We start from the raw sequence: 20322 nt of genomic DNA on the forward strand, positions 1-20322 counted from the left end.
GAACATTCTTTCAGATCAAGACTCTGGCTTTAGCTCTTCAAGAGTTTTATGAATTATTACACTAGTTTTGGCACTCAAGTTCCCTCAACTCCTTGAAACCAGCAATTCACAACTGTGAAGGAGCTGTAAGTCTGCATTTCATCCATTTAAATGTCAACTAAAGTACCACATCCTCTTTTTTGATGCTTTTCCATCAATTGCACAGAACAGAGAATCAATCTGATAGTAATATAAAATCCACTATAGTGAAAAAGTTCCCTTATTCATTTGATTACTGTCAGCTTCAATTCATGAGATTTTCACGGAGATCGTCATTTTAATCCAGAGATAATCTGATGGAACCTGCCCTCTTGTGATGCTCTTAGACATTTGAAAATGGAAAGGCTGTATAAAAGCTTTAGAAGAAGAGAAAGATTCTGGAATGCATTTTAACTCAACTGCAACAACGTAGCATAGATATATCCAACTAAGCTTGTGCTAAATCTCTAATCAGATATTAATGCCTCCAACTCCAGGTTTTGCAGCCTCATTTACATCCTAGTTATTCATACTGGTGTTGCCGTTTAGTTTTAAAATTAAATGTGTAGATTAATTTTGCATTCAGTATTTATGACCTTTTTGTTTTTATGAATTATATTCGATGGACTTTCAGGGTTAGTCTTGTTCATATTACAGACTCTTATAATTTAGTTTGCCATTGTACAAAATAAATATCATTTCTGACTTTGTTTACATTTTATAATATGGTTCTAGAAATTTTCTGTTCTAGAGGCTCATGAATCACAGAAGTGTCCACACCAATCAGATAAAGAAAATAACTGAATGAATGTTCTTAATAGTTTCACTTCTTAACTTTTAAAAACATCTCATTTAAAACAAGCTGTATTTAAGACATTTATCAATACATAATTTATTCTTCTAATACTTTATTCCAAACAGACATATTACTTTGAGGCACTTTATTTCAAATGCTTGTTTCATATACTTGTTTCAGTACATTGCCTGATCTCTTTGCTAGTACACAATCTGTTAGCACACATACACACTTTTTCTCTTGCTCTCTCAAAGCACAAAAAATGGATTTTTTAAAGAATGTCACGTATCTCATCATATATGACTCTAGGCTAGTATTGTACTTTCCTTCACTTTTAAAGATCTGTGCAGTACCATAACAGACAGAGTTTATTCTTAGCTGAATGCAGTCAAGAACTGTTCAATTTAGTAATACAGAAGGTAAAAAGCTTAATTTTGGACTATGTTTCTGCATCTTTCAGCCAAACAATTATGCCACTTAACAATTAAAATACCCATTAAAACTGTAAGCTGATGGAGAAACAATGAAAAATGCTATTGTCCTCAGCCTTCAGTTAGAGAATGCTTTTTCACTGTAACTGTGTACTAGCAGTCAGATATTTCTAAAATGCAGATAAAGAAAATCAGACAATTGCCACAGCAACAGCTAAATTTATTTCACAAGGTTCTGCACTTCCACTGGAAATTTATAGAGTCAAACGTTGAAAATAGTTGAAAAATCACTGAGTTAGCAATTTCATACATGGGACACACACCATATTTGAGAGCAGTTCACAAACTTGTCATTCAATTAGCTGATGAAAAACACTAGATGTTGTACTTACAAATACCCAGCTACAAACATAAAGTCCTTATGCATCTCGGTGGCATCTAAGAGATTTTAGTATTTTTCTCAACAGGTCATAATTACGAATTATTTTGAGATCAAATCAGTTGGTGAATGAAGTAATGGAAAGAAACATCAATCACAATACTATTGATTTTTCTAATTAGCATCTCCTTATGCTTTCTTACATTTGGTAGGAGTCAGGCAGGCTCCAAAAGAGCCTAGAGGGTTAACAGACACTAGCGGATAAGTGCAAGCAGAGCACTAAAAACATCCAGCATGTTTTGTTATGTTGGACGTTGATTTATATAGTTAAGAGAAAATGTTTTAAAATGCTATAATTTTGTTCTATTTGATCCATATTTTCCAACAGTGGTAATCTTTTTTTTCTTAACCTTAAGATTGAACATAGAAAGCTTATCTCACTGCTTTAATTGGCATTTTCTTTTACATAATTTCTGGGGGACATAATTTGATTCCATTGTGAATAACTGTTAATGTCTTGGAACAGAGATCTAAACAAATATATTTCTAGGTCTAATCAAGTTTCTACACTCAGTGATTACCTTTGCACAAGCTCTACTGGCACACGGAAAGGCAGTTTCCATTTAAATTCATTCTGTGCTTAAATTTCCTTAAACCAAAGAGGCACTCAGTATACTTCATTAAATTCACAGTGTAGGACAGGAAATGTCTTTCATAATAGGTGTAATTTAACTGCTATGGAAAAGATTTGTCTTTTTCTTCATAACCAATCAGGTGTCTTTTTCCTTTTCAATCAACATCTCATATCCACCTACACAGCTGTCACATTCAATTCTGCCTTGGGAATTCAAATTAAGAAACTGGAGAGACATTTCTATTTTCACTTAGGTGCATGTGTTTTCATCAGCATTAAAGTTAAGTTTAGGTTTAGCAGTAATAATGAGAAAGATTATCAGGTTAATATTAACTGCTAATTCCTATAACAGTGCCTTTACGTCTTTCTGTGCAAATAATTTGCTTAATAACAAACTCTTGACAATGCAAATATTTATGGTAAATTTAAGCTTACTCCGCATTGTAAAGATTTAATGTTACTGCATAAAGAAAAAGATACATTACATTCAAGTCAATTTATTTCACAAGGAATGACAATGGGAATTCATTAGAAGTACTGGTTAGTGAAATGAACAAATGAGTCTTTCAGCTTCAACAACTCCCCTCCATCCCTACTGCTCCTTACCTTTCTTGCTGCATCTTCATACAGTCATAATTACAGCTCTGCACATTTCAATGACTGATAAAGCTACATTTAATACTAACAGCAGCACTGATTGTGCAGTTTACTTCATAGTTTTCCTCTCTTAAAAAGACAGCTCTTAATTCCCCAGTTAAATCTCTACCTGCAGTTTTTTTTGTTCTTTACAAATACCTGATTTTTTTTCTGAGTCATTCTCTGTGATCCCTTTTCTGCCAGGAAAGAGCTGAAAAATCAGACACCATCAGTTTCGAACATCATTGCCATAAGGGACATGTACAGTTTTTCAACGTGGAGAGGAGAAAAGAAAAATAAATCTATATTCTATGAAGCCTGAAACAGATTGAAAAATTAAATTAAAATAAAAAAAAGCACCGAACACTAATTTCCATGATTTAACAAATGCACACAACAAAGTTTCATGAAACTAACAGTGCAGAAATTCATTGCTAGAAAATACTGTGCCATTACCAATCCAAAAAAGGATTAAAAAGAAGTAAGAAAAATGTTCTGTATGTTAGGTCTAGTTACAAAATCTCTAACTTGCCAATTATGGTTTGATGATTTAAACTCATCTAAAGATGAGATTAAAAGTCACTGCTGCACAAAGATGTAAACTATGACAATCAACTTAAGAATATGCTAAGCTTTATTGTTAAATTGTAATGTGTTTAGATATATTCTCTTTTTTTATGTAGTAGCCAACAAATACTATGCATGCTGTCTTTGCACAATTATTTATGTGAATACATTTATTCACCTGTAAATTATGAAGTCCCAGCATCCTCAGAGATAATTCAGCTCTTCAGAGGCAAAAACTTTTCATTACAGACTATGCAATGTCTAACATGTTGGTAGCTCCCATATAAGTTACCGCTTTCACATCCATTTAACAAGAACAATAAAAATATTTCCATTTTAAAAAAATCAATACTGTGCTCTCAAGTTATGTATTTTTTGTTTGCACAGTCTGCTGTACTTATTCTGCAGCAAGTATCGATCTGTTTCTGTGATGACTTATTTATCACTATTTTACTTCTCAGACAAGTCACAATATTGATGAAACTATGTAACTTCCTAAATTATTCTGTTCATAAATTACACACAGTTGCTAAGAGGAGTGGTGATCATCAGGCTTATATGGGAATAAATATTGCCACGTATTATATGAAACTTCCATGATTGCAAATGATAGTCAGTTTTGGTTGCTCCTGGGAAGGAAACTCAGAATGCTTTGAAACTCAACAGACATTAGCTGAACTTCATTGCCAAACTAACTAACTGGCGCAGAGCCAGTCTGAAAAAAGTAAAAATTCTTTTTGCATGAAAATATTGCTGAAGATTACACTAAAAGGTTGGCAAAAAATCCAAATGGAACCAAAGAGGAACCATAAATCATAACCAAGCAAGTTATTTCACTGTTCTGCCAGGTACTCATGCACTAGGTCTTATTAGCTCAGGCAGTTTTGGTTTGAGCTCAATACATTTGATGCATACCAGAACTAACAGCCTCAGTGCCAACTGAATGACTGAACAGGCACTCGTGTGTACATCAGTGTTTATTAATTCTCAATCAGCTTAAGCACTGGCAAACAGGTACCTCACACTGCATTCTTTCTAATGGGAAAATTGTATTGGGATGCTAAGTCAACTCTGTAGATTTGGATATATTACAATCTAGATAGAGGAGATCTCTGTCTTGACAGGGTGGAGATACTGTTCTGAACTAAAATGCTCTCAGAATAAGTACAAATGCAGCGAAGCTCTGTTGTACTGAAATTTGACTGGAAATACATGTGTATACAGCCAACTCAGCATCCCCACGTGATATGGACCACAGGACCATTTGATTTCAAACAACAGAAGCAGCATGTGTGATTCTGAAAGGCCTACAAATCCTCATTTCATAGGGTAAAAGGAATATCAGAATTAAAAGGACTACCTGTTACATAAAGAACTGTTTATCTTATTTTAAAAAGTCTATTCAAATTTTTATTTATTGCAGCCTGAAATTCAAAGGTCAATGTCAAAATATTATTTTTTTTTATTTTTTTTCTTCAATTACTACAAGGAATCTTCACCCAAGTTGTAAGATACTGTGAACTGCAGCCCCAGTAAGATGGCCCCTATCTGCCATCTTTAAGGAGCTTCAAAGTGAATAAAAACCTGGATTTTGGAAATGAAGTAATGCGTCCTTTATTGTTCTGAAAAACTTATTTTTGTTTTTAATGCCTTCAGAAAGATGTTAAATCAAACATGCCAGCTAGTCTGATCTGCTGCTAAGTGCAATGCCAGTATTTAGTTGATGGAAAGTATATAGAAATACAAAATTAATCTCTACAAATAATCAAAGTGCTATTTTTCTTTAGTGTTTTACAGATTTAGCATCCAATGTGCTTCATTATTACAGTGAACTTACTTACTTTCAGGATGATACCTCTAAGATGTAGTAACTATATTTTTGAACTAAAATTATTTGTTTTAAATTTTATAATAATTTTAGGCATACAACTAGTATGTACTCAGTAATACTGTACACATGATAATGAATTTAATTTGGTTTTATAATTGAAACAGTATGTATAATATATTCACAGGTCCTTCTTAACCAGCACTGTCCTTTTTGTGCAGTTACAGCTCTGGCCAAAACAGCAGATCTTTATATCATAAAAACAAGTATAGAATTGGAAAAGAAATTCATATTTTTGCACCAAATATATTAAAAATTTACTGTATAGAAAAACACAACTTTGCATTTCAGCAACTAGCAGGAAGTGACAACCTTGTCCTTGTTCAAAGTACTATGAAGTAAAAAAGAAGCAAAGAAAAGAAGCATGGTCAAATCCAGCGAAGTATTGTCTTTCTTTAAAATCCAATGCACCTTCTAAACTTTAACAAATGCACTGAATGTATGACTGTTTATCAGTTTGGCAAACTTTTTACTAATTCCCATATTTTCTATAAGATTTCCTGAATAAACAAGTAATAAAGAAGCAATGAAGCAGCTAATAATTACTACCAGCACTGCAAGGATAAAGAAATATTAATTCTTTCATGCGTAACTGTTAAAAATCTGTCAGGACTTCATGTCACTTGTGAAATGCCTGTGTCCAAAATCCCAACTCAATAGTACTGAGCTGTGAAATGAAACCTTAGAGAATTCTTTCTGCAAGTGGTAATGAACAATTTCACTAAACGTATTCTTTCAGCCAGCTGCTTTAATTTACTTAGCCAACTTCTCAGTTTAAAGACAGTCTCTGCCAACAAAAGAATATCACTTTCATGTCTCAGTCAGACAAACAAAATACGTCATGAACAAAAGTTTTATTTATTTTTAATTTTAGATTGGTTTTGCTTTTATTTTTCCCATTCTCATGAGATTTGTTTTAGATAACTTTTTCTTTTTTTCTTTTTCATTGTGGCAGTTTGGGGAAAGCAAAAAGCAAAAATAATTGTGACTATGCTAAAGAAGACTTAGGGACAGTACTAATTAGATGCATACTATTTCCATCTACCATGTCTTCTTAAAAATACATCAATTAAATTACTAATCACTGAGTGTTGACTTTGCAGCTTTCAGATAAAACTATCTTTAAATCTCTCTTCTAGAGGAGCCCAAATTTAGAAAATATAAATGATAAAAGCATCTTTAAACCTTTACTAAATATCACGTCATTTTGACACAACATTAACTAGGGTATGTTACAAAAGCTACAGAATTCACAGAATAGCAAAACAGTTGAAGTTGGAAGGCAACTCTTGAGATCATCTAGTCCAGCAACCCCAATCAAGTAACTTGCTACAGCAGGTTGTCCAGAATCACGTCCAGCTGGATTTTTAATGTCTTCACAGATGGAGACTCTCCAGCACTTATGGGCAGCCTATGTTTTATCACCTTTACAATAAAAAGTGTCTTCTCACCTTCAGATTGAGAAAATAGCTGTTCTCTCTGGGTCCATTGTTCTTTATCCTGTCAGAGGGCACTACTGAGGAAGTCTAGCTCCATCAACTTCATTTCCATCCAACAGGGAGGAAATCACACAAACTGACTGGTAAGATCCTCTCTGAGTCTTCTCTACTCTAGATTAAACAGTTCCAGTCTTTCCTCAGATGAGATACTCCAGTCCTCTAATCTTTTTTGTGGTGTTTTACTGGATTTGCTCAAGGAAAGCTGTATCTATCCTGTCTTGGAACTGGGAGCGGACACAGAACAGGACGTATTAGTATATTTGAATAGGGAATATTGCATATAATCTGAAAAAAATATGATAATATCTTTTTAATTAAATTTGACATGGCTATCTGTGGAGCAAGTAAGGTTTTAGGTAGCAAAAGTCATGCTGTGTTAATGAAACGGATGATGGAAAGAAGGAAGAGAGAAGAGATGATGATGGTGTTATTCTCTTTGGATTATAAATGCCAAAGAAAGCAGCAGATGGGGAAGCCAGATGAAGGGCAGTATATATCCTCAGGTGTCATGTCAGAGAGAGGACAAAGGAGTAGCTATGATCAGATAATCAAAGTCTGAGATCCAGTGACTACTTCACAGCTTGGAAACATTACTGCTTTCCTTCTTGTTCTCCTCAGAGGAAAATACTTGTAAAAGAAGAATTCTATTTTAATAGCAGTTAATAGTGACCACGTTTCCACTTGCTGAGCAAAGCTGATGAAAACCAAGACTTAAACCAAAGAGTATATGAATTTTTCTTATTTTTTCTTGCATGTCCTTAAGACATATTCACCACAAAAAGTGTAATTTGCTCTCACTCAATAGGAATTAAAAATTGAAAGTAATGTCAGGAGATAATGTGAGAACTAGTGGGACTGGGTTAATTATTCTCCTAAAAACAGGATGCAAATTACTTAGATTAGGTAGTAAGAAAAACAACTATAATTAAAAGAGACTCCACAAAGACTACTAGAAGACAGAACATCTCTTTATACATTATTAATAAATTTCAATTTAAGGAGCTAGCATGTTCTTATCAGTTAAAACAGTAAAATAACCTAAAATATAATGTTTAACTTTTTAAAAAGAATGAAAAAGAGAAGAAAATTAGTTTCTACCCCTTCAAAAATAGCACTGAATGGAAAAACATTAGATGTATAACCAGGCATTAGAAGTAAAAAAGAGATAAGGCACATGTTAGTGAAAAGCAATACCAGCTTTCCATGGTAGCAAATACAGAAACAACACTGAATATTTATTTAATCATAAACTATGGCAAAACACAATACCTGTTCAAAAGTTCAAAGATGTTCACTGTGAATGCAATTTCATTTAATAGTACAGCTTGCTTTTTTTTCTATTCATCGTGATTTTGAAGGATACTCAGTAGAAGAATAATGTGTGATTCTGCAACAAATTGAGCCTGACTGCTTCCATGTATGTAACTCTGAAAAACAAAAATAAAAAAAATCCTCTTCAAAACAAAGAATTCAATTGAATGTGATACAGTTAGGCATATGTGAATGTAAACAAAATCTGTTTTGCAGAAACATATAGACTGCAGCAGAAATAACTGAACAACACATACATATGGATCTAAATTTAGTCAAAAGTAATGTTATAAACAACATTTAGGAAAATCATACATATACACAGGATGTAATACTCAATATACAAATTATTTTCACACTGCTAAAGTGGAGGAAAGTACATGCATTTATTTGTTCAGGATATACAGAGAAGTAAAGCTGATAAAATCAAGGACATGCCTCAGCACAGGACTGAATGAAGTTAAAACTGAAACTTAAAATACTGCCTTTAATAAGTCAGTCTTTTTTGCTCTTAGACTGACTGAAGTTACTTCATGAAAACTATATTCCATCCTTTTCAATGAAGGTATTCTTAGATCCATAAAAAATTATAAATAAAACTCATACACAAAATGTTTTGTTCATATAAAATTGTAGCAAACACAATCATGGATGCTAAATGTGAATAATTCCAAATATTCATTGTTAATGAGCTCATTTTGTATGTTGCTTGTTAATACAGCATACAATTCAAAAATTGTTAGTGTTTATTTTTTACTAGCCATGGTATCAAACAAGTAACAAGGACTGTAAACACACAAAATGAACAAGGTTCTCTCTTTTCCTCTACTGTATAAATTACAATTGTTCAATACAGTTCGCTGTGCTACCATATGTGAAATTAAATATATTTTGTTCTCAAAGTATTTTTATACATATTTTTCTGAAGCACAGATGTAATTTTCACCCCAATTAAATAGACAGAAAAATGCTCACTCCCAATAAGGTAAAGAAAAAGGAAACTTCTTGCCCTCCACATGGTTTCAGGGCTTTATTAGTTTGTTTCTTCTACCTCTAACATTTTGCTTTAATTCATTTTATTCTGAATAGTTCTGCCAAAATACCATTGATGTCAAGATTGAGAACAATTCCAATTTGAAATGCTCTGACACTTCAGCATACAAAAGAATGCTTAATCCACACAGGTTAAGTTCTGGTTAATTCACTGTCTAAACATGTCATTCATAAGATACTATAAAACATTTTTTACTCAATTGATGGTTATCTACTGCTTTTAAAATTCAACTTATTATGTTCATCCAAATCACCAATTCAAAGCTAAAGCACATAAGAGCTTCATGTATCTAAAGACTCAATCTCTCAAGTAAAATGTCTTTTTTCCTCAAGAAGATAAAGATTACTGATCTCATGTGATTATCTCACTGCAGTATGATTATGACAATAAGCCAATCTATATTTCCTGACTTTTTGTCAGGGCCCCTAATAAATCTCACTAAGGCAAAATAGAGTGATATAAAAAAGGAAGGAAATGAGAATATTTCATAATAAGAAAAATTAAAGGTGAAGTTAAAATGCTTAATAGACTGATCCTTAATCATCATTCTTTGCTGCCCTGTGCAAAGTGGTATAAAAAAGCTCTTAGCATATGAAACCATAAGTAGAGAACACAATCCTACTGTCAATACAAATATTCACATTTACTCAATCAAATTCATCTTTGTATAAAAATACAGGCTAGATTTTGATTGTTTTATCCATGATTTCCTCCAGCATGGTGATGAAAAAACTACAAAGATTTTCCTCTCCAATGTACTCTGAATCAGTTTCAACCACCGTGCTGCAAATGACGACTATCACTATTTCTTATGCAGCTAAAGCAATACATACATACATATGCGTAAATACATTTGCTGGATCTGGATTCAAGTGCGCTTAACAGTACATATCTATTTCTTTTTATTGCTATGCCACCAAGTTATAACCTAAACCTTCTAATAATTAAATATATATTGTATTTGATAATATGAGGTGAAGAAAATAAACAGTGGACTTTCTAACAGAAAAGTGCAACACAGTCTAATAACACTATGTAGTTAATACATACCTACATGCATTCTCACATAATCATTACCGGTTGCTGCTTACACATACACTAAAATGTATGAAAATGTATGAAAGCATACAGTGGGAATGAAAAGAAATACATTCTGTATTGAAGAGTGAACAATTATTATCTTCCTTTAATAAAAGTGGCTGCCGTATTATTATTAAGACTATGAATACCTTCTCTATTTGTAAAATATTTAGATAAGAGCGGTCATTTTTTATTGACAAGCTTTATATTCATTTTACAGTTTTAAGTTAGCAATTTAAACCATTGTAACATGATTGACAGAACAGAATTCAAAGCATATACAAGCATACACATGAAATAAGCACAGGAATCATTCTTCTCTTCAAACAGTTCACCAACATTAGATTGCTTAGTTTTCATCCTAAGTTTTCAATTAGAAATCTTTACCTGGCTCTTTACTAAATTCCCCAATAAATTGATTTTATGGCAAAATGTAAAATATATTTATTTATCTCATCATATATTTTTTTTCATTTCAGGATTTTCCAGGAGCTGTTTCCAGGAGAAGCTTTCATGGCACAAAACACATCAGCAGACCAATCTCTCTAAAGATAAATCTTTAAGAACAAAAAATTATGAAAAGAGATATTCTCATTATTACTACCTAGAGGCCAAGACATCAGCAGATACTTAGAAAAATACATGGACGAGACAGAGTTCATTTGCAAACAAAAAGTTTGAATCAAACTATTACAAATGAACATGAAAAGGAACCTGCCTAGAAGACCTAAAGCAAAGATTCTACTTTGAAAACTAGATGATGAATATGAATTTCTGGTTAAACATCTCAAAGGGATTAATGGTATATCTTTTAAAATGTGGGTTGCCAAAGGCATAGTCTTGCTTGCAAGGAAGCAGATGAACTTTGATTCAGTTCTGGAGACTTTAGGTGCATATTAAAAAGCTAATAAGAAACAATTGTTACCTATTGCTCTTTCCCCAGAGAAGGGATAAGAATTGCTGAAAATAAAGCAAGTAGTTTCTTAATTGAGAAAAACCTCACCACCATACCACAGTTAACGAAGACATAAAAAGATGTCAGGTTAACTTAAAAGGGATATAGAAAGAACACTAGATGTTTTATAGATGTTCATTGTCCATAAATACATATATTTCTTTTTTATTTTATCTTTTTACATTCTATTCCAAATCTGCATAGGTAAGCTATCCTTTTATCTCTCTATACCCCTTTTAAAAGGGGTATAAGGACAACACTAGATGAAATGTTAAATTGATGTTTATTGTCCATAAATACATATATTTTTTATTTTATCTTTTTACGTTCTATTCCAAATCTGCTTAGGTAAGCTATCCTTTCAAGATATTTAGTAATAAACTTAAGGTAATCATGAGGCTCCTTAGACTGTTCCCCCTGCCATTATTCTCCAAATACTCAGATGGTACATCTCTACAACAGCAGCAGGTCAGTCCAAGGAATGGCACTGCAGAAGCTGAGAAAGTAGAAGTCTGTTTCAGTGACAAAGGATAACAAAAATAACTTGCATTTAACAATATAATGTGAATCACCTGAGTTTGACACTGACTGAACCTACATCAAATGGGGAATGTATAATAACTACTGCATGTAAAGAATTACTTGTGCTTTTTCTGCAATTAACTTTCATATCTGTATCCTAAAAAATAGACAAAAGCCAGAGTAGAACATTTTAGAAGATGGAAGATAAGTAGCTAACTCAAAAACAATGGCAAACAGCTTTTCCTGAAAAGACAATAGTCAGAACGATTTGGCATTTATCCTCGTGTGTCTTACCCTACAGGTAGATAATGACACTATGAGGCTACTCAAGAGCTCCAGATTTATTTCCACAGATATCGATTTACACATACGTAATAATAGTTTTATATACTATGATGGCCACTGTCTCATCAGATTTTGAAATTCATAGCCATCTGTAGCTCATACCTACCTAAAACAGAACACATTTAATGACCACATGCATACATATATGTACATATATATATATAATGATAAATCGACTTTACAACATTTTTCAGCCAGTTTTCTCAACAGTTGAATTGTGATGCACAGCACCTTTTAATTGCATAAAGTTCTTGAATTTTCATTATCTTGAATCCAGATAACTAAAATAAGGGAACTGGTTATGTGAGGAGTCTTTATTTTTCACAATTCCTTCCCTTTGTAAAATTGCTGAACAACCTACATGCAAGGCATATATTTTTGTGAAATTTTATTTGAGACTACAAACTACTAAGGGACTGAGAAGTAAGATTTCCATTTTTGCTATCTTTTCTGCTTTTTGACACTTAATCCACTTCACATTTGGAAACTCTGTGAAGTCTATCTGGCTGAGAATGCTCTAGGCAAATGCTTTAAATAAACTCATGAATAAACTCAGTATTTTTCTTTCATTTTAGAAGCATCTAGGGGGAAGACCATATAAAGCAGAAGTCCATCAGAACAGATGCAATCACAAAATTATCACAACTGAGACAACAGCAAATGCTGTGCAAGAAAGATTAACAGTGGACCTGAAATATGAGTGGCTAACTCTTTGAACAACGTGTCCTTTTACAGCTCTAACATTGTCCTATCTCAGGTTTAATTTCTCAGAAGCAATTTGAATTGCTAACTAAAATAACAATTTAGCTAAATCAGGCCATTATATTTGGCAGTTACAAACAATTGTTTACTAAATGCAAATTTCTATGAAGTACTGTTAAATATTTATCTACTATTTGTAAACTCATTAAATATTTAGTGTGATAGAACTGCAGATGGCACATACATATAATCCCTCACTGAGCTATTCAAGGATAACAACAGTGTAATACATTTTTAAATTTCCCTAAGTACAGCATATGCTTGTGATTCCCCTTCAAGACTAATAGTTGTCACATTCAGTAAATTACTTGAGTTAAATGTTATCTGTACTCTATTCTCTCTTTCTGTTAATGCTATATAAATAAAGCAATCAGGAAAAAAAAGAAGGAAAAAAAAAAAAAAGCATCTGTGAGTTACATGTCTGAAGGCAGTATGATTAACTTCTGGAGTCTTGCACTGAAGCCAAAACATGATTTCAAGTATTCTAGTATTCTTTCCTAAAAATAAATGAAAGGGCTGATCTCGAAGTAATGTCTCCTGTTTTGTTATGCCGACCCACAACATTAAAGGTAGATGGTAGTGGTAAGGCAGTAGAGATTGAACCTCTCTACCGATATTCTGTTAGAATTTGTTGACTTGTGACAGATGGCAGCAGAGGAGGAGTCTGACAGAATAGTGTCTGATAAAAGCTGCCAGCAGTACTGTGAGGAACAGCTTGATTTCACATGTGGCTATGGTGAAATTATATGAGACAGCCAGTACTCACAAATTAACCCTGGGGAGGACTTTCAGGGCCTTTTGGATAGTTAAATCTTGTAAAACAAGGAGGACTCACAGAACAGTATCAGAAACGCAAAAGGTGTGGTTATGGATATAATGAATGGGGCAGATTGCTCATTTGGGAGGAGAAAAGTGAGGAAAAAGAGATGAAGTGGATGGAGGAAGAGCAAACATGGGAAAAAGGCAAGAAAGGGCAGGAGGAGATTGCTGAATGTAAGTAGGATGTTAGTTCCTTTGTCTGACTGAGCCCTGCCTCATCACCAAAGCCTGATCTCCTTCCTTAGTCAGCTCTTACTAGGTCAGTTTTTGTGTGTTCTGTATTCCGTGCATGCGACTGCTAGAGAACTTCTGTCTAGAGGAGCTGCTAAGAAAGAAAACATGCCTTGGTGCCAGCAGTTGGAGATAAGAGCCATGGTTCAGCAACTGGAGAGGACTGGGAGCTGTGGCCAGCTACTACTCCAGGTGTCTATGTAGAGCAGTATGTGTGACCACCAGAAAGCATTTATGATGATGAAAAGGGAAGAGCAGGATTAGAGTGCTAGTGTTGGCCCTGTGTACATGTGCTCTGCTTTAAGGCAGGTGTTGGTTAAGGCACTGTTCTCTGAACAGATTCACACAGTCAGCATGTCAGTGCCATGTGTATCTACATGCTTGGCCACTGGGACAGGATGCATCCCAGGGACTTAGGAACCCTGCGGTTTCAGTCCTAGCAAGCAGGGAAGGAAAGCTGTCATAGGGCCCTGCACACTGGATTTGGCTTTGTGCAATAATTTCATTTCATACTGCACAGAAAAGCAAACAGGTGACAAATCAAAGGAGGTGAGGACTAACTAGCTGATCACCTCTGAAACTGCTTGCTGATCTCCTGAAGTGGAGGGGAAAAAAACGCATCTGCATGCTTTACAATTGTATGGGAGGCCTGCTGTGAAACAGCTGTACATCTACATGACAACAAAGATGGCACAGAACTCAGCTACAGACAGACAAAGAAACAAAATATCCAGATTACATCTTGTCTACATTAGGTTTTATCACACTATACCCAATCTAAACCTATTTTCTGCCAACTACTTTCTGGGGACTAAATTCTATTCAACCTGTTTTGAATGTTTATGATTTAACACTTCATACAGTAATATATCCAAATTTAGATCACACATAGAAGAAATCTCAAGATTAAGACTATCTCCTAGAAAGGAGAACTTGCCAAATTCAGGCTAATATAAGTAGAAAGAGGTAAAGTAACACACTAGTTAATTACTGCAAAATAAATTTATAAACTCCACACAAGCGGGATAAAACACTATCAATTTGTCTTAATTTAGCACATTAACATTCAGGATGAAATTCATCAAAAAGAGGAACATTATGCAAAGCTATGGATTACTTAATTATGAGCATGTCTTCAGAATGGCCTACTTCGATTACAGTCAATCAATTTTGCAAAGAACTTACATTAGCTGTAACAATTTGTTATTCTCTCTTGATCTATAGAGCAAATAAACAATAATAAGAACACTATTACACCAGAGTTCTTCATGTTTTCAAATTAACATCCAGGAGTACCTTAACTGTCTGCAGTACTTAAATTCTTAAAATGCACAAGTTTTATAACTCTCTCACAATACTATTCATGTACTTTATCATTGTAAGTGTTTATGCAGAAAAAGGCCAAAATGTTATGGAGAAATACTAATTCATTCGGTAAAGAAACACATCAAGGTCAAACACTCCGATAAGTTTTTACTGTTTGTTTTCATGATTATGTATGAATTTCTACAGGAAGATTCAGCGGAACAGTGAAACACATTCAGGCTCATAGCTTTCAAACTCCTTCATTGCAGCTTCTTGTTTACATATCATGCTTTCTAAAGAACAACATAGTTTCACCTGGAGCATGCTCTCTAAAATATCCTTATTACTAGATAACAGTACCTGTTGAGTTCATACATACAAATAAGAAGTTGAACTTAATTTAAGAACCCAGTAGGCTATGAGTTTATCTTAAAGAGTTTAATACTGAAAAAGTAAATAAATATTTGAAGTAATATCTCTATCAAAAGTAGAAAAACATCCTAAGTTGTGACTCCATTTACTAATGATCTCAGAAACATTTGACTAATCTAATCATATATTAATTTCCAAAGTTACGATAATGTTCAAATACTTATTATAGCAATATATTTTTAATATAGATATGCAGTAATAAAAAGACATATCTGCAAATGGTGCTTAACTGCTTCACAGCTGAAGGTAGTATTAAAAACAAAATAAACTCAGTCCTAATTTAAAAATTGATATAATAAATTTGTTTCTGGCAAACTGAAAATATATCACTACAGCAAGAAACGGGCAGTAAATACTTGAAACAGCAGTTTTTTCAGGGATCTTTCTTTTATTTAAGAATTAAATAAGATCAGTTTAATTTAACTGTAACCAACAGGAAATAAACTTTAGAAAGCTACTAGCTCTGTGAACATCTCCAATCAAATGAAAGCCAACAGAATGCCACTCCAGTGAAAATTTTATTTGTTGTGTTGCTAGTACGTACTCTCTCTAAACAGTGTATACTCTACATGAAATCTAATTGAGCTTAGCTACAAATCAACAAGATGAGGACTAAGAAAACAGTTACAATGCACACACAAAAACTGTGAGACCAAATTACTAGAGGTAGTACTCTACTCACTTAGTAATTTTGTTCAGCTTATGCTCAAGCTCTGCATGGTACAAAAGTCAGGCAATCTAGAAACTCAGCACTGGAACTCCCAAATGAAACTTGTTATATGTTAACCAATCCCAACATCCTTGCTTTGACTGTTAGTACAGATGTTGAGATGACCTCTTACCTAATGTGACTGTAAAACATATAAGCTACATTGGATTAGGTGTTTTAAATGCTATGCATAACTTCCTTTGCGTTTAAGAAATACATTGAGAATCTTAAAAAATTATGTACTGTAGCTAGGCATAACAAACTCATTCAGACTCCTTGGTTCACTTGTTAATTAGTTGATATGAGTTATATCTTCCATGCCTGAGCTCTCTGCTGCATTCACTGTTGCCTCAAACCAAAACAGTTCAGAGAAAGCAGCCAGCTTTCACAGGACTGGTTAGCTGAGACAGACTGTGCTGGCTGACTTCCACAGAGTCCATCTGGAACTGAGCATAGAATACGATTTGGGTTCCCAAGCCTAGAGCAAAAGTGAAGAGATGCTGCTTAGTTTTGCCATCTAACTGGCTGGGAAAGGTAGTTGGTGTAATTTAAGATAGTATACAAATTCTGGTTTATACTACTTAATTTGATTGCCTCTAAACAGCTTTTACTGTATTATTTGGAGCATCTAGAGGTTTTATTAAAGAAATTATTTAGTAGAGGTGATCATGCAATCCAAAAACTGTGAACTCTGCTGAGCTATGTAGCTTTAATACTGAATAAGAAATTATCCTACTGAGAGAACTTTTTTTTTAGTAATTTATTAATTACTAAATAATAACAAGACAGAAAATACAGCAATCCAATAATGAATCACTGCTTAGTGAATTTAAGAGGAAAAAAAACAAACTTGAACTCTCATTAGAATAAAATAATTTTTACCTTTATGACATTGAATTCCCAAGGTACCTTAAAGACTGGCAAGCAACAAATTTATTTTCCCTGAAAGGGCATTATGACACACAGTATGCACGTGAGAGACTGTAACAGAGATGAAAATAAAATTTTCAGCATCTTTGAAATACAGTACAGTAAGAAAGTTTACACAACAAATTAGCCAATCAGGCTAAAAGAAGGAAATTTTGTAGCTGTGATGCTTTGCTCAACAAGTTAGCAACTTTTAAATCAACTTATAAAAGGAGGACAAAAATCTCAGAGAAAAATGATATTCCTACAAACATTATTTCAGCCAGAGATGAGCATTAAATGAATTACATTAGTGAAAGTTGAACAATTGAAGTTCAACTATTACTAGTTATTTTGGAATATGTTTGCTTGCTTACCATGCAGAAGGCAAACTATAGTCAGGAAACCCAAACTTCTAATCAGGAAACCAAAACAGAAGAATGAATTATGTAATTCCAAATTACTAGAGCCCATACCCAATTAACAGCAATGGGAGAACGTGAGGAACAATCCTGAATCTGGTGTAACTACCTATCTCGAGAACAGTAGATGCAGCTCCTGATTCAGCTGCACACAGTTTAGGGAAATACTAAGTTATTTCAACTTTAGGTTTCACAGACTAACAGCAAGCTTCAGAGTAACCTTCATCACTTTTTGGAGCTGCACATAATCTTGTGCAGGTATAATGGGAATATTTGTACATTTGGAGCATTGTTTTAAATCCTAAGTAACTAGGGAAGGAGAAATACTAATTATGCATGACCAGCAAAATTAAGCATGAAAACTTAAAATATTTATAACTGTGGTGTTTTTTGTTTTTGTTTTTGGGTTTTTTTTTTTTGTTTTTTGCATTAACAGATCTAAATATGGCTTCTTCAACTAGAACAGCGTGCAATGATCCTCTCTATTAGTCTATATAATTGACAAATTAGATACAGCCTGAACAGGAAAAACAGACTAATCATTTCCGCCAGAGTCACTTTTAGCATCAACTAAAGCATAACCTGCATATAACCTTAACACTTATTTTAAAAGGAAGTATTTGAGTGAATACAGTATGAATTAACAAACGAATAAAAAAAAAAAAATTAAAAAACTATTACTTGGTCACAACTGTGGATCTCTCATCCCCTTTTAGCTACATTTTTTAGTGTAAACAGTGGATCACTGAAAGGAAGATTGATAGCTAACTGACTTAAAATGAACAGTAGGGAATATAACTCCAGTTGCCATTACAGAACAACAATCATATTAGTATTAATGACTTTGCTTTCAACTATTTGCGTTTACTGTTTGTTTGACGGATGATCACAAAAAGCAAAGGATGCCTGGGTAGAAAAGAAAGTAACCATTTCAAAAATTCTGAACATAGTTTTATAAACAATTTTTCATTACATGAATTACAGTCACATAAATATGGGTATGCCCTTGGATTTGGTAATCATATGACAAGCCAGAGCAAAGCCTTAATTATTATTCTTCATTGAAGCCAATTTTATGTACCAAACAATGTGAGAGGTTCTTTTAGGTTCTTTACAGAGAGAGGGGTAAGGTGCTGGAACAGGCTGCCCAGAGAGGTTGTGGATACCCATCCCTGGAGGTGTTCAAGACCAGATTGGATGAGGCCCTGGGCAGCCTGGTCTAATATTAAATGTGGAGGTTCGTGGCCCTGCATGTGGCAAGGGGGTTGGAGATTCATGATGCTTGAAGTGCCTTCCAATCCTGGCCATTCTGTGATACTGTGAGAGTGTAAAGTGTCAGTATTTAAATAGAGGAAGAAAAGGAAGAACTATATTTTCCCTATAGCAGAACATTTATTATTCCATTATCAGTGCTTATAAATATCTAACAGGCTGGAGTCAAGCATTTACAGCCTTTTCATTGACATCAAGCTACAGAACAAGGGACAATGGACACAAACTGGAACATAAGAAGTTCTGTACGAACATGAGGAAAAACTTCATTAATTATGAGGATTACAGAACACTGGAACAGATTGCCAGACGACATGGAGGTTGTCTTCTATGGAGATAATCAAAACTCACCTGGATGCTTTCTTGTGCAGCCTATTGTAGGGAGCTGATTTAGCATGTGAGTTAGACTAGATCATGAGATTAACATAGGACCCTTCCAACCTTCACAATTCTGTGATTCTGTTTTACAGTAAGATACCAGTTTAATAATCCAAAGCTTTAAATACAGAAGCTTAAACTTTATTACATACTACAGCTCCACAGTATTACATATTAACATTACTCTTGGGATAAAGAGAACATCTCTAATCCAGCTTTTAAGAAATCTGAATTCAAGCAAACAACACTTGAAGAAAACTTATTTACATTCCTTCTTTAACTTTTTTTTTTTCCCAAGACTTATTTTTTGTATTTAATCTCTCTGCTCTCCACACCTCTACAAGCTACCTTAGTAACTTCATCACAACCGAAAACCCACATCTAGACTAGAATTTTCTCAATGAAAAAAAAAGATACATGCTTATTGTCTTCTTCCAAATATAATCTCTCTTATTTAGTCTTTGTTTCAGGTAATTAATACTTACAGCTTTACAGAGAGTCAAAAATTCAGAAGAGAAAATGGATCAGAACCAAGTAAGACCTGATGTACTGCTTTTTCACATTCACATCAATATTCTAGAATAAGCCTAAATTTTATAAAGAATTGTTCAGCTGAGTTATTAAAAAAAATTACGCCCAGAGCAATTTTCTGCATGGCAGTTTGGGTCTAGTTAGACTATTTTATAAAAAGTACTGCTGACATGACATAGAAATTGAGCAAAATGAAGCCTTTACCAGGACAAACTGAGAACAAAGGAATCACTCCATGTTTGGAATATAAAATTTGAAAGTAGACAGACTTGACAAATAGGAATTTATTTCACAATAACAAATGATTTGAATCCATGATTTATGAAGGCAGCTGTGGGAGTCACTTATTTAAATTCGTTGTTTAGCACACTGGCAGATATTACCTAATTATTAGAATGCAAGAAAGCACATTTTTTTCAACAGATGTGTTATACCATTAA

The 20322-nt window shown here is 33.7% G+C and overlaps 1 protein-coding gene and 1 long non-coding RNA gene across 4 annotated transcripts in view; both read right to left on the reverse strand.

Annotated features, from left to right (window-relative positions):
* TUSC3 (tumor suppressor candidate 3) overlaps positions 1–20322 on the reverse strand; it is a 110745-nt gene that overhangs the window by 12939 nt on the left and 77484 nt on the right. The window contains exons 7-8 of one of the 3 annotated variants that reach the window (XR_016466156.1): positions 8118–8275; positions 861–7072 (exon numbers count right to left, since the gene is read on the reverse strand). Coding sequence is in view for 2 of the 3 variants with exons in the window: in XM_090139396.1 (XP_089995522.1) it covers positions 18884–19018 (135 nt within the window). In the remaining variant the exon portion in view is untranslated. Of the gene's footprint in view, positions 1–860; positions 7073–8117; positions 8276–18780; positions 19019–20322 lie in introns of those variants that run through there. The other 2 variants (XM_031588631.2, XM_090139396.1) reach the window with 2 other exon arrangements.
* Positions 16489–17801, reverse strand: LOC116225935 (uncharacterized). The gene is made up of 3 exons (XR_004166181.2): positions 17657–17801; positions 17256–17354; positions 16489–16851 (listed from the first exon to the last, which is right to left on the reverse strand). It is a non-coding gene; the product is annotated as an uncharacterized LOC116225935 (long non-coding RNA).

The sequence above is a fragment of the Phasianus colchicus genome, chromosome 4 (genome assembly GCF_987193195.1).
Source record: "Phasianus colchicus chromosome 4, bPhaCol1.hap1.1, whole genome shotgun sequence".
In the NCBI taxonomy this organism is placed as follows: Eukaryota; Metazoa; Chordata; class Aves; order Galliformes; family Phasianidae; genus Phasianus; species Phasianus colchicus.